We start from the raw sequence: 14,155 nt of genomic DNA, 5'->3' as shown, positions 1-14,155 counted from the left end.
GGGGCTGCATTTCAGATTTATGGTGGAAATAGTGCTGATAGCACAGGGATGTTTTAATTACTGCTGAGCAGGGTTTATACAGTGTAAAGGCCTTTTCTGCTTCAGACCCCACTTTACCAGTGAGGAGACTGGGGGTGCAGAAGAAGTTGGGAGGGGACACAGCCAGGACAGCTGACCACAACTGACACAGGGACATTTCGTACCACAGAGCACTGTGCTCAGCAGTAAAGCTGGGGGAAGAAGAAGAAAGTGGGAGATGTACAGAGTGATGGTGTTTGCCTTCCCGAGTTACCCTTACCCAGTGATAAAGCCCTGCTCTCCTGGAGATGGCTGAACATCTGGCTGCCCATGGGAAGCAGTGAATGAATTCCTTGATCTGCTTTGCTTTTGTGCATGGCTTTTGCTTTCCTTATTAAACTATCTAAACCTCAATCCACGAATTTTCTCACTTTTATCCTTCTGACTCTCACCCTATCTCACCAGAGGAAGGTGCATGAACAGTTGTGTGGGACTTAGTTGCTGGCTGGGGTTAAACTGCAGCAAAATGGCTTGCATTTTTATGAAGTTATGTAATCCAAAATAGGGTGAATTACCAGCCAAAATTGTTTGCTTTCTCTTTCTCAGTTGATATATTTAATTTTTTTTTGGCTATGTCAAAGTTTTTCTTTAAAAACTCTCTGTTCATAATTTTCTGTTGTGTTTTTTTCTCCTTCTACTTAGTTATCCTCATCATTTTGTTTCAGTCTTCTGAAAACAAGGGGTGTGCATGTGCATATATGGATTTATATACCATGCAGGCACCTATGTGTATGTGTGTTTAAGAATTGCTTTCTGTTTGACCATGGTGAGTTTAACTGAGCAAACATCATCATTGCTTAGGCAACTGGCAATTTTTACTTCAGTGATTAATCTTTGTTTATCAATCATAATCCATCAAATTATGCCAGATGTTTCTGGCAGTGGTTTAATATCTGTATGTAAACATTCTTGTTTCCAAGTGTTAAACAGGACCACTCCAAAACTTCTGAATTATTCTTTTGACAAAAATTGTGGATTTAGAGATAAATCTTTCCTCACAGAGCCAGAATATTCCTTCACAGAGTATGTTCTCTTCACAAGGAAAGAAGATTGCATGAAAACTGACTTTGTATAAAACTCGTGTGCAGTTTTGTTTGAATCTGCAAAGTGTCCCTTTCCAATTATACTGCTGTTTATTCCAAACCAGTCCACATAGATAAGAAAATTCTTGCTTCAAGTAAACTATACTGTTAATAGTACGATGCTTGAAAATTGAAATGCACAGAAGTTACTGAGCTTGAGTGTGAAATACTTGTTTCTACTGCTGTTTCAGGCCTTTGTAAGTCTGTTTTACCCAGGGGATCAGGCACTCACAGACCGTTATGTGTTTAGCACCTTCACTTGGTGCACAGTGTATGTAAATGTCTCTGACCAAAAGAAGTTTTCTTTCCTTCCTTGCGCTGTATTTCTGCACATCCATGGACTGCAAACTTTTATTGTGTTTTCTTTTCCTAGACAATATGGAGAGTGAATCTAGGACTGAGGTCCCTAAAAGAAAATGCTATGAAAAATGCAGCTGTCATAAATTTTATTCAAATTTTTGACTAAGTATGGAATTTTCTCATATAGCCCTGACAAGTGGGATGCTTGTTCTATAATTAAAAATTAACTGGATGCATTACATGTCATCATTTTCATAAAAGTAATTGGATTCACCTCCAGCTTGGCTTAGTTTTCTTCTTTTTTTTGCAGCTTTTTCACTTCCAGACCTTACAGAGCAGTTCGCACCTCCTGATGTTGCTCCACCGATTCTTGTCAAGATCATAGAGACAATTGAAAAGAAAGGTAAGCTGAAGAATGAGCTACCTAAGTTTTTTGTTGCTTATGTTAATCAAGACTGCAGAATCAGATCCAGAGCTGGCATGTTCTCTTTCTAGAGCTGATAATGCATCACATTACTTAACATCCAAAATAATCTCCTTTAAGGTTTGTTGCACTGGTTTCTGCTTATTAGAGGCTATTGGGACTGTCGGAGCAAAGCCAAAGCTTACCTCAAATGGCATTTAGTAACTAATATAAGTATTATTGAAAGGTAAGGTAGAAGTATTGGTATTGTTTTGGTTTTTTCTAACCAGTAAGCAGCTTAAGTTGGTTATGGAAATGCCAGCATGACATTGAGTTGGATACACAGCCACACAGGGAAAAAAGTAATGTTTTGTCCCAAAGCGGGGGAAAAAAGAAAAGAATGAAATATGAAGAGGTTACAAGAACTGGTTTTATTCTTCAGGAGTCAATTCTTTACTGCTGCTCTATAGTGAGCCAGAGTGAGTTTCTTTTGTGGTTTTTTTCCTCACCTGCTTTCCTGTGCTGATGTCTCCCCATCCTTTTGAGGCTTTCCTCTTTCTTTTACAATGTCGTATTTCTTTTGCCCTATTTCTGTCTTCCTGGCACCTACTATGATGTTGCCTTCACAGACCTGGTGAGGTAAGGAGCAGCTCAATGAGTCCTACTCATTCAGGGGCCTTAAGCTGGGGGACAAGAGCAAAAGTGGTATTCTGATCAGAATTAGGCTGCTGTCCTTGGGGACATATGTTCTAATATAGTCCTCTGACACTTTAAAAGAATGTAAGCCTTTTCTGAAAGAGTAGGAGCTTGCTGATATCAACGTGAAGGGCCAGTATTTAGCACCAGTTTGCATAACAAACTGCTGCTTTCAGGAGACACCAGTGATAGTGTTAAATTGTCACTGCTCTGCATCCCTGCGCATGGTCTCTTTCCTTGTGTCTTCTCTATTTTCACTGATGTAGGAACCTTGTAAACAGTATCTTTCATGTGAAAACATTTAGTGATGTCTTTTGTAATAATTCAGGTGAATTATTAGACATATTATGTAAGATATACAGATATTTTCTCTGACACCAGTGTGAGTCTGTTTCCTAGTCCTGGCCTTCTACAGTTGGCCAGTACAGAATATGTGGGACTACTGGCATCTCTGATCTTCCTTGCTCAGCTCTTTCTGTAGACACAGCAGTTTAAATGCACAAAGGGGTGTCTTACAGGCTTAAAAAGCAATCACATTTTTAGTGTGAAATGATGTTGCTAATTTATACTGTCAGTACTTACTGAAGAAAACAGAAATATGTTGCGTCAGAGCAACAGTCACCAAAATATTAATATGTCCCATTGATTTTGTTTTGAAGGTCTGGAGTGCTCAACTTTGTATGGAGCACAAGGCTCAAACAGCACAGTGGAATTAAGACAAATTTTTGAATGTGGTAAGTAGAGTTCTCTTCCTTAAAGCACTAGACAGATTTTGTGGTCAGACCACTCCCACTCATGTATGCTGGTTCTCAATAATATACTATTAAAAAGACATATATAAGTAAAAAAGTTCTCTAACTTTTACACTTCATACTTAAAGTATTTTTCACTTTTAAAGTTGTCTTTTTTTCATGTCTCCACTGCATGTTTTTCTTCTAAGAATAATTTTTTAAATCTCTTCTGGTTCTCTTGCTTGTTCAAAGACTGACAATCTAGCTGTACAGAGAAAAACAAGATGTTTTGTTCAGAATCAATGTAAAGATAATTATTCCTGAAAGGCTGCAGGTTATTATTTTGTAAACAAATGGCCAGTTGTTTATATACAGTTCTGTGTGTGCATTGTTTTGGTCCAGTGGGTGAGGTGGCAATAGCAGCCCATTATCTACCTGCTGCAGAGTGATACTGAAGTGAAAGAGACAATTGATTCAATATTGTAGGCTGAGTTCTCAGACAGTAAAATGCAACTACACCAGTAACACCACATACCCCTTCAAGTTTCCTGAAATATATTTCCTCTTCTTTCTTGGTATGCCTAATTTCTACTTCGCGCCAGAATATATTGCCATGGCAGCACAGTTTCAGTATGAGAGTAGGAGGAGAGTTTGGCCACGACTTGGCAAGCTGGTGTGCAATGTGTGGTGTGAGCTTTCACTTGCTTAAAAGAGCACAAAATAGAAGGGGTAGAAAATGAAAATGGCTACTTGCCTTGCTGCCAGAGGGACAAAGAAAGCAAACTCACACAGTGAATTAGTCTCCTCATTTTTAATAATTGCAAACATTAACAAAGTGAATAAGAGATGATACTCTGAGATGATATTCAGAAAAACCCTTGTTTTTTCAAAACAAAAGAGCATCCTCGCCTGCGCTGATTGTGGTAGCAGTGAAGTGTGTGTGTACAAGCAGGGAGAGGAGATAGGCATGTGCTAGCAGCCTCATGATAGCAGTCACATTTTTAGTATCGTATTTAGGTTTTTCAGTCCAGATAAATCCAGATTTTCTGTGGCATCAATATGATTGTATCTCTTAATTTATCTGAATCCTTTCTTAAGTCTTTAAACTGAGATATACTTTTATGAAGGGTTCATCTATCTCTTGAGATGAAAAACTCATGGTTTACATGTATTCTTACTTAAAATGTAGTTATGTTTGAGTAACAGAAACAGAACCTTACTCTTTAGTAGAAGTGTCTCTTTCTGAGGTCTCTTTAAGATAGGATTGGGATCTTCCAGGACAGAGCTGGTGCAGGGAGTATGCAGGTGCAGGGATACAGACAGATCTCATTTCCTCTGCCTGCTCTCTTTGAATTAGCAGAATTCTAATGCAGAGGGCAAAGTCAGCTTTGGTCACAAAGTTGTGAACTTGCATTAGTGTGCTGTTCTGCTAGTGGTTAGAATGCTCTCCATTTTTTAATTGGGTTACTGTCTGTTAGCATCAACACAATACTATCTAGCTCCAAAATCAAAGCTGACTTACATCTGGCCAGCTCAGCAGATGGAAGAGTTTGGGTCTGTCTACGATATTACACCCAGAAAGTTGCAAAGTGTGTTATTACTCATGTATTCATTATCGTAATTTGGGACATACTTTAGAGAAATGGTCAACACTGAAGAAGCATGATTTAACTTAGTTTATGAAATAAAAAACAGCCAGTGAGCAACAAAACTAATAAAAACTGGTTTTTTAGGAATTTATGGTTGGATTCTCTGACACACCATTGCTGTTGTAGAATTCATTCCCACACTGCAAGTTTTATATCATCAAAGACATTCATTATGTCTTCTTTCTCATGCAAGTTCTTTGGTGTCCAATAAGATTTGAGCTCATATTGCAAGCTTTTCGTTGGAGAAGACAAAGGAGGTGAAGAAGCAATAAAGTTTCTCACTACCCCCTCTTGGCTGCTTTATTTCACGGTGTTTGTAGACACACCATATATCTGATTGCTCTACTTCCCCGTTACCTTTGTTTAAACTGGACAAACAGATTCAGTAGTTATTTTACCAGGGACCTTGCTAGATAGAAGGTTAATCAGCATTAATGCCTCTAAATGCTTGTACAAAATATGGATCTTTTTGTATACACTTCGGACTTTACTGTGCCAGAGTTTCATGTTATAGGATGAACCCTAATCTTGCTTTTACTAACTAAGGATTTCTGTATTTTCCCATTTTTATTTTTGCTGCTGATATTCCTTGCTCCAACACTAACAAGTAGTCCTTTATGTGACACTCCCAAACCTTATCCCAAGTCATAGCTATCCTGGAAGGGGGTATCAAGTTTTACAAGACAAATCCCAACAGCTGCATAAACCACCAAACACACAGTTCTGCACGTGTATATTTGTTTCGACTTACTTACATAAATATTTGCAGACTTGGATCCCCAAGATGTTAATCAAACTTTCAGTCATAATAGAAATAGCTCCCTGTAGAGAAGCTGCATTTGACCAAACCTTTGATTAGTACTTACTTCTTACACAAAATATTTACATATAAAACAGAGACCTGTTAAAAATATTCTGATGTCTCATAACATTGCCAAGATGCAGCAAGTTACTACCGTTACTCTGAGTTCAGCCCTGAGCTGTATGTGACGGAAGGCCACACACAGCTATGGAAGCCATTTGGTTCATCAGATGCCAAAGGACTGAGCAGGGTGTTGAACTCTGTGTGTTCTTCATCTCAAAGGTGTTTCTTGGTGTCTTACATTCTTATGAATTGTTCCCTATAAACCAGGTGAAAGTTAGCAATTTTGGCTTATTATGAGCTTGTATATTTTTTCCAGTTTCTGAAGTCTGAAAAGCGTGTTTCTCTTTCCCTTTAGATGCCTCTTCATTAGATTTAGAGACATTTGATGTCCATACTTTATCAGATGCTCTCAAGAGGTATATCCTGGACCTGCCAAATCCCATCATTCCAGCAGCTGTTTACAGTGACATGATTTCTGTAGCTCAAGGTATGATTATCACATTATTTCAAATGTCAAACAAAAAGCTTTTGTTAGAATTCTGAATATCTGGTGGTTCAGCTATCACCCACAGAACAGCAAAGATTCTGCACAACCTGGCAGCCTCACAGAAGCCTTTACCACTTTCGATGAAAGCTGTTTCTATTCAGATCTAGACATTATTCTGCATTATTTGGTAACTTATTTAGGTAAACATAATGGAAAATACAAGGGATAACACAGTTCTCTTCACTTTAGTAACTAGAAATACTATAGAAGAACTGGGGGAAAAAATCAAGGACTTGCCTGTATACAGAAAGCTAATTTTTAACTTTTTATCAGTGGTGACAAAGTAAATGTATTAGAGGTCATGGAGTACTGTATTACATTGGGGCTGCAGATTGTGAAGTGAGAAATACATGCATGTGAGATTCATCATCTACTGTGGTCATTTAAAACAAGTACAGCTTACAGGTTTTCAGCACGTGGGCCAAGTATTCTGTTATATATCTCAGGACAGGATATTGTTACTGGTAACCTTCAAAGTTAGAACAGCACCTGTGAGACTTATCTAGTGCATCTCAGAATTACCCAATCATGTGTGACGCTAAACACGAGACAGACTTCTACCAGTACACTCTGAACACATTGTGGTTTTTACCAAAATGCATATCTGTTTCCATTTGACTTTTAAATACTCGCTCTTTACTCTTCCCTGAGCATTTCATTTCTTTTAAAAGAAGAAAGAAATCGTATGGCTCTGATGAAGGACAGAATTATTTTTTTCTGTAAAATTGGTGCTTCTGAAGGAGTCACATATAGTTTCATTTTACTTGAACGTTCCTGTGCTGGTTTCAAGAATTGTTTATCTGTTTGCTTGCAGAAGTGCAGAGCTCAGAGGAATATGCTCAGTTGCTCAAGAAACTGATCAGATCTCCAAATATACCTCCCCAGTATTGGCTCACACTTCAGTATTTGCTCAAACATTTCCTCAGAGTTTGTCAAGCCTCCAGCAAAAATCTCTTGAATGCAAGGTCTCTGGCTGAAATTTTCAGCCCTCTGCTTTTCAAATTCCAGATAGCAAGGTATGTGGGTCATCTTTACCATTTTTTTTACTGTAAATATGAATTAGTTATATACAAAATAAGATGAATTAAGTAATTTTCTGACCTTATTTCTGATGCGAGGTAAATTTTTTCCTTTTTTTTTTTTTTTTTTTTAGTTTTAAAGTAAACTTTTGTATTTCTCCTAGTTCTTACTGCTTAATCCATTTCTTGCAGCTCTGATAATACAGAACACCACATTAAAGTCCTAGAGGTTTTAATCACAAGTGAATGGAATGAGAGACAGCCCATACCAGGTAAAAAATATTTTTAATCTAAAAAGTTATCTGTTCTCTTAAATATTAAAATTCAACTTAAGGACGGTAAATGCTTTTGGTTTTTCTATTTAAATCAAACTTAATGCAAAGCAAAAGTGTACAATTACAGAGCTAAGTAGAAGTTCCTTGTATGTTTTATGATGGTGTGCAGTATTTGTTTTATAAGAAATAGTCTTTTTTCATTGAAGTCATTTTAGTGCCAATAGTTTGTACAGCCCTTAGGATTTTTGTTCTCTTTCAGTAAACAGCAAATAGGAATTTGTGAGTTTTTTGAGACCTGTAAACCAATAGAATGCATATCATACAGTGGTAGGGGGCTTAATTCTCCAGGTTTTATTGAACTCTCGATTTACTCCCAGGTAAATTTTCTTAGATTTGCTATACCCTATGGAGACATTATTTACATACATGTATTTTATAATCCAGATACTAAAAAGATTTATTTACCAATATCAATAAATAATGTGAAATATATTTAGAGCCCATGCAGGAAAGTTAGATCCCAGGTGTATTGCTTCTGTAAGTTAAGATCTAATTAAGTCAACAAATAGTAAAGCCCACCTCTAATTTATGCAAAATCCCTGGGTCTGAATCAGGTATTTGGTAGAAGCAAGGCTTGCTAACTATGTGGAAAGGACATTACTAATGCAGGGAACTTTACATGTTAGCTGAAAGCAATTCCTTTCACAGCTTATTAACAGAGACTATCCTAACAAAGGAAAGGGTGAACAGAGCATTGGACAGCCTGTACCTTTCCCACCTCTGTAGTCAAAGCACAAAATAAAGTTCATGGCAGTAGGATTTGCAGAGTTGCTTAAGATCTGAAGAGCTAGAACACAGCAGAAAACTGCTTTATTTTCTGTATTTCAGGTAGGCACATTGTATAATCCTCTTCATCAGCTAATGAAGATTAATTTAAAATGGCTAAAATTTTTGTTCCTAATGCTCTGTTTGAAAGGCTTTTCTAATCTTGCCAGCTCTGTTAGTTAGGAAACTTTCCCTAACATTTCGTGTACATCCGTTTTTCAGCTTGCTATTTAGTTTTGTTCAATTTTGTAAAGTATTAAGCAGGGATTTCCAGAACCACTGTATATTTTTCTGCCTAGTTCTTTGTAACAACTAGGAGAGTGCAAACCTACAGTATTTGTCCTATTTTACTAAGAATCAGCAAATAGCTGCTAATTGTAGAAGAATTATTTTCTTTGTCACATGTTACAAGCCTTAAAAAGCAAAACAGATTCTAATAGTCTAATGCTAATAGCATTTTTTATGGTTGAATGTTTGCAAACGCTTTGGAGTATGTAAATATGTATGTCTAGAGGCACTGGTTGGGAGGTTACAAAGGTGGAGTCAATGGTTTCTTCAGTTTCAATGAGAGTATTTTATAAATTGCATTTAAGAGATCACTTGGTTGCATATCTGCCTGAGTTGCTTCATGTGAGGAAAGTATAAAAGTGAAAGGTGTTAGAACTACTAATGAGGACAAGGAATCTAGTCATTTTGAGAATGTCATTAGGGTGCTTGAAGAAATGCCATTGTATCCATCAGATTTATGCGATTTGACACTACATTAATAATTATAATTGAACATCTGTTTGTTTTTAATATTACTTCTGCATTAATTAATATAGCATGATGCAATAGTTTACTTTGACAGTCCTACTAGGATTTTTCATGTGATCTGTTACAAAAACAGAACTCCTTCCCTGTGCATTTCAAAGTCCATCATGTCTAGTGGAATGTTTTTTAGTAGAACACTTCAGTAGCACATGTACTAATACGCTGGAAAAAAACCTCAGATACAAATTTTCAGGCTTTGTAGTGTCTGGCTAGCTAGTCTCTCTGCCCTCAGGCCTGTAAAAAGTTTGAATCATTTTCAAAAGTTGAATCTGTATAGAATGTTCTGTAAGTTTGCAGGATTAGGCCACACCAATATCATTCAGTGACTGGAACATCTGAAGAGGGCTGTTTTTATAGTTCTCATAGAACTATTAAAAACACTCTGTGTTCTTCAGCATTGTCATCTTTAAGATTATTGCTTGTAGTGGCTTGATTTTCCATAAAGACTGTTTAGATACATTGTAATAAAAAGAAGATTCCAATAAATAGACCTTATTTGTTATGTAAGTATTTTGAGAATTACAATCTTTAGCAGAATTTTACAAGTGGAGAATTTGAGAGGTTTTAAGCAGAAAGAATTTTACTTACTGAAAATAACGTCATGACTAAGTGACAACAGGGAAGCCAGTGCTGCCAGGTTTCTTCTCTTTTTCACAGGCTGGAGTGATGGCTTCCTCCCTTCTTAATTCTTTTTATTAAGATGAGAACATTCTGTCTAAAACAAGCTGTGCATGAAGTTCTGGTGGTATTTTACGCAGTATATAAATACAGTAAATGCAGTGTTAGAGGTAACTGATCTGAATAGCAAGTAGATCTTTGCACAGCTGTCGGGTTTTTTTCCTTACCACATCACCCACTAATTATCCTTCTTACCTGAAAACAATAGGAAGTAAGGAACTGGACCTTACATCTTATTGTTTTTTAAATTAGTATCTTAAATTAGGCATCTTCAGTTGGACATCTTTTAGCTAGAGTGATGATTTTTGGATGCCATAACACAAACAGAAGAGTTACTCCTAGACCATTAGTTGATTTACCACAAAACGGTTGGATTGGGTTTTTTTGTCTGTAACGGTGTTCATCAGCAAGCTATAGATTCTAGTTTGTGGGTTAGAACAGTGCTTAGTCCTACACAAAAGTACTGAAGTTAACAATACCTATTCATAGAATCGTAGGTTCTTGTGTAGCAGATGAAGACAAAGTAATGTTGCAGGAGAAATAAAGCTGGAAAAAATGAGATCAATTTTCTGATTCTTGTCTCATTCTTCAACTTTGTCAGTATGAGAGACAAAAGATGGTGGTGGTGGGCAAGGTAGGTGATTTTTTGCATCCCGTCTGAACACCCCAGCTTGATGTACAGCTGCACAGACTTTAAATTAAAGAGTACAGTCAGAAACAAAGTACAGGTCTCTAAACGTGCTATTCAAAACAGTATTATTAGAAGAAAATATCTTAATTGTAGCAGATTTTAGCAAGTAGTGCTGCTCATGTCTCACAGAATATCACACATCATACAGACTTGTGAAGGTAAATAGTGGAAAATAGGCTATATTAGGCTGTGTTTATAGGCATAGGGTAGTTTTATAACACTGGGGTAGTTTTTTCAGTTAGTTGTCAAGGATCTTAAAGTCTCCTGGAGGTGGTCTGCCCTGGATGCAGATCCCAAAGCTGCCCATGGGGCAGTAGGTGCTTGGGGCAACAGGATCAGTTTAGCACTCACAGCTGCAAAGGCAGGCCACACAGAGAAAATTGGGAGGTGATTTTGGGTGGGGAATTTAGGGAGATAGGGGTCCTTTCTGGAGTTGGGGTGGTGTTGAGGAGTGTGAAGGGGCTTTGGGTGTGTGAGACTAAGGTGTGTCTTAGGAAGGCAAAGAGGAAGTGGGATGTGGAGAGAGAGCAAGGGGATGTGGGGAGCTGGTAGAATTGCTGGTGAAGAGCAGAAAAAGAGCTACAGGAAAGGAAGGAGCTGCCTTGTATCAATGAATCAAAGCTTCTAATAGCCTGTGCACTAACTAGAGCTGAGCTGCCTTGTCTGGGCTGTCCATCCCAGTTTATCCCTGTTTCCTAGGCTTGTAACATAATGGCTCAGACTCTGAAATACTGCAGGCTGAAAAAGTAGGTTTTATTACTGAGAGGATCATAGGTAAGAATGAGTGAGGTAATAAAACTGCCTTATATGTAGCTGCTCGCTTGTTGGAGATGAGGTGAAAGTCTTGGCAGCATCACCAAGGTGAGGACACTTTGCTTTTAGCTACATAAAACATTTGCACGAGTGGTAGCGTAACAGCTAGAGCCAGGGCAATGTGAAGGCTGATCCAGTTCCTCCTGGAATTTGACTCAAAGGTACCTTGGATTGCTGTAGGCATCAGCCTGAGACTACAGTTCTGTCGGTAGTGTCCTGGGGCCATAAACAAATGTGTAGGAACGCTCTCTGTTGTCAGAACTTGTCTGACAGCAGATCCCGTGCCCACGGCAGATCCTGTGCATCCGTGTCTCACCCAGCAGAGGGCGCCCCTTCTAAGCTAATAAAAGCCAGGCTTTATCCGTGACCTAACGGAAAGCACAACCCTTGGCTAACCACCGTACTTTGGAATGCTGTATCCTTGGTCTAAGTTTTGACAGAAGCCTGTGCTTTATGTTTCTCAATACCTTATTGCAAGTGTTTGGTAAAAGTGAAACAATGCAAATGACGTTGTGAGCATTTTTTATGGATTGTTATGTCCATGTGCAAGTATTTGTATGTATAACACATGCAAGCATGTCAAATCTGATCAGTTCCCTTCCTGCTTCAGACATCATTTTTTAGAAAAAAATGTGTTGTGTTAATAGAAGAACACTGTGAATATGACTGAAAGGAATAGTAGTCTGCAGATTAAATGGGCACCACTCAAGATTTTGAAATTTAAATAAAAAGATAAGACAGGGCAATATTTGAAAATACGTGTGCATGCCAGTATCTTTTTTTGACTAGATAATTGATTCTCTCCTGCAGGATAATGAGGAATTCATTATCTCTGTGTGGGTATCTATGCTTTTTTAACTGATAAAAAAGTTCAGTGAACCAAGGTTGGGTTGTTGTTCTTCCTTTGACTATATACATCTGTATTGTGGCCCTATAAACCAAGAAATGTTCTCAAGCCCTTCTGCAATTTTAACAGTAAAGAAGTATATCAACTACAGACTGAAGCTGAATTAGTTCAGAAACACAGGTTTCCATCTCCACTTGAAGTAGTCTGTACCTTTATGACTGCTGCTTTAAATTACATTTAGAACTGACCATTGTTCAAGTAGGCAGAGGCTAAAACTAGGGAAGCAAGGGATTGTTCTAGGTGAAGCTAATCAACCAACTGCAAAACATCAAAAATGTACTGCAGATATTTGGGTTTTCATTATTAGGTGCAAGTGGTGTTTCATAGCATAGGAGGATTTTGGTATGTGAAGTATTAAGGAAGAAAAAACTTTTCAATACTATTTTACTGCCTTAAGGAGCAACAAGCAGATCTCAAAGAAATTCTCAGTGTTTTTATTAGAAATTCTCACTGTTGGCAAGAAGTGGGAGGAAAATACTAATCCCCTTCTCTCTTTCTCTTAATGTGTTTGCTTCTCCTTTTACTTTGAATTTATTTCCTTGTAGAAGTTTAGCTGGCAAAGAATGTAACTTCTGTAGGCAGAGGGAAGCAAACTCTTCAGTCGCCGCTCTGTTCCTTTAGCAAGTTTGATCTCCACCAAACACTAAGGCAAGGAAAATAAACTTTACCTCTCTGTACAGTTTTACCTCTCTGTGTTCCTTTACCCACCTGCCTGCCCAAGAAATGAACAATCCTGGTATATTGGAAACCACCATGGATACAGGCAGTGTTTTTTCTAATATTTTTAGTTCTATAGGAAATTGATAAAAAGCCTCTACAGCCTCATACTAAGGGTCTTGAAAAGCACCTTTATTTGTGATCTAGCGTGAGCATATAGGAGGTGATGCTGTGCTTGCAAGCAGGCTATTTTTCTTGCACAGGGCTGCTTCTAGAGATGCAGCTCTTTTCAAGGAAAATTTTTATTCTCTGTTCTTTCTGCAGTTAGCCACTTCCCGTATTTGGTTGTTCATGGTGTTTTTCTCATCTTCTGCATGCAGCAGCCAGTGATAGGGACTATTTTAAGGCCTCTTACAATGGTCTTCTCGTTTACTTAGCTAAAATGAGAAAGTTAGCCCTGTACTGGCCACTTGTTAGCTGATGACAACTTTTACTTTGAATCTTGCTCCCATCCCCCAACTGAAATCCCTGGCTCAGCAAATATTTGAACCTACCCAAGTTAATCATGAAACTGAGATCCTTATCTGAGAGAGACGTGCAAGCTACTGAGGGTGGTGGTTTCTTTTTTTTTTTTTTTTCACCGTACTGAAGTCAGGTTCACTTTTTAATGATGAACCAGAGTAAGTGGATACCTTCTGCACAGCACAGAGGTTTAAGCAGTTGAAAGAGAAGGCTTGGATTTTCTCACTGCAAGTTACAGCTCTTTTAGGAGTTTTTATGGAACACTGGTTGGAAAGCAGAGCAATCTCTTTTTCTTCATTGCTTCAGAGAAGCCTCCTAGTAAATGGAGGTTTTAGGGTTTATTTTTAAGCAAGATTTTTATAAGAGGAAACCAATATTGGATCGTATTTTCGACTGTATTAAAAGGGTGATCATTTGCGATGCGTAATTTACAAAGTAAGTGATTTTGAGTTTCTGTGTTTTTTTCATCATCTCATGGAAGTATTGTACTGTAACTGATTACCAGGTAGAGCTTTAAATGTCCTAAGATATATGAATTTAAGTCAAGTACTTCAGTACCTCTCTAGGTTATATACAGAATGGGGAATAGCCTATCTGCCTCCTT

General features: G+C 37.8%; 1 protein-coding gene across 1 annotated transcript in view; it reads left to right on the top strand.

The window, feature by feature from the left end:
- Positions 1 to 14,155, top strand: part of PIK3R1 (phosphoinositide-3-kinase regulatory subunit 1) — a 60,527-nt gene that overhangs the window by 31,865 nt on the left and 14,507 nt on the right. Inside the window, exons 3-7 of the mRNA XM_082300973.1 lie at positions 1,771 to 1,863; positions 3,219 to 3,293; positions 6,160 to 6,291; positions 7,166 to 7,367; positions 7,563 to 7,642. Coding sequence (XP_082157099.1) covers positions 1,771 to 1,863; positions 3,219 to 3,293; positions 6,160 to 6,291; positions 7,166 to 7,367; positions 7,563 to 7,642 — 582 coding nt within the window. The remainder of the gene's footprint in view (positions 1 to 1,770; positions 1,864 to 3,218; positions 3,294 to 6,159; positions 6,292 to 7,165; positions 7,368 to 7,562; positions 7,643 to 14,155) is intronic.

Source organism: Coloeus monedula (genome assembly GCF_965178545.1).
Source record: "Coloeus monedula genome assembly, chromosome: Z".
In the NCBI taxonomy this organism is placed as follows: Eukaryota; Metazoa; Chordata; class Aves; order Passeriformes; family Corvidae; genus Coloeus; species Coloeus monedula.
This window is presented reverse-complemented; position numbering and strand designations above follow the sequence as displayed.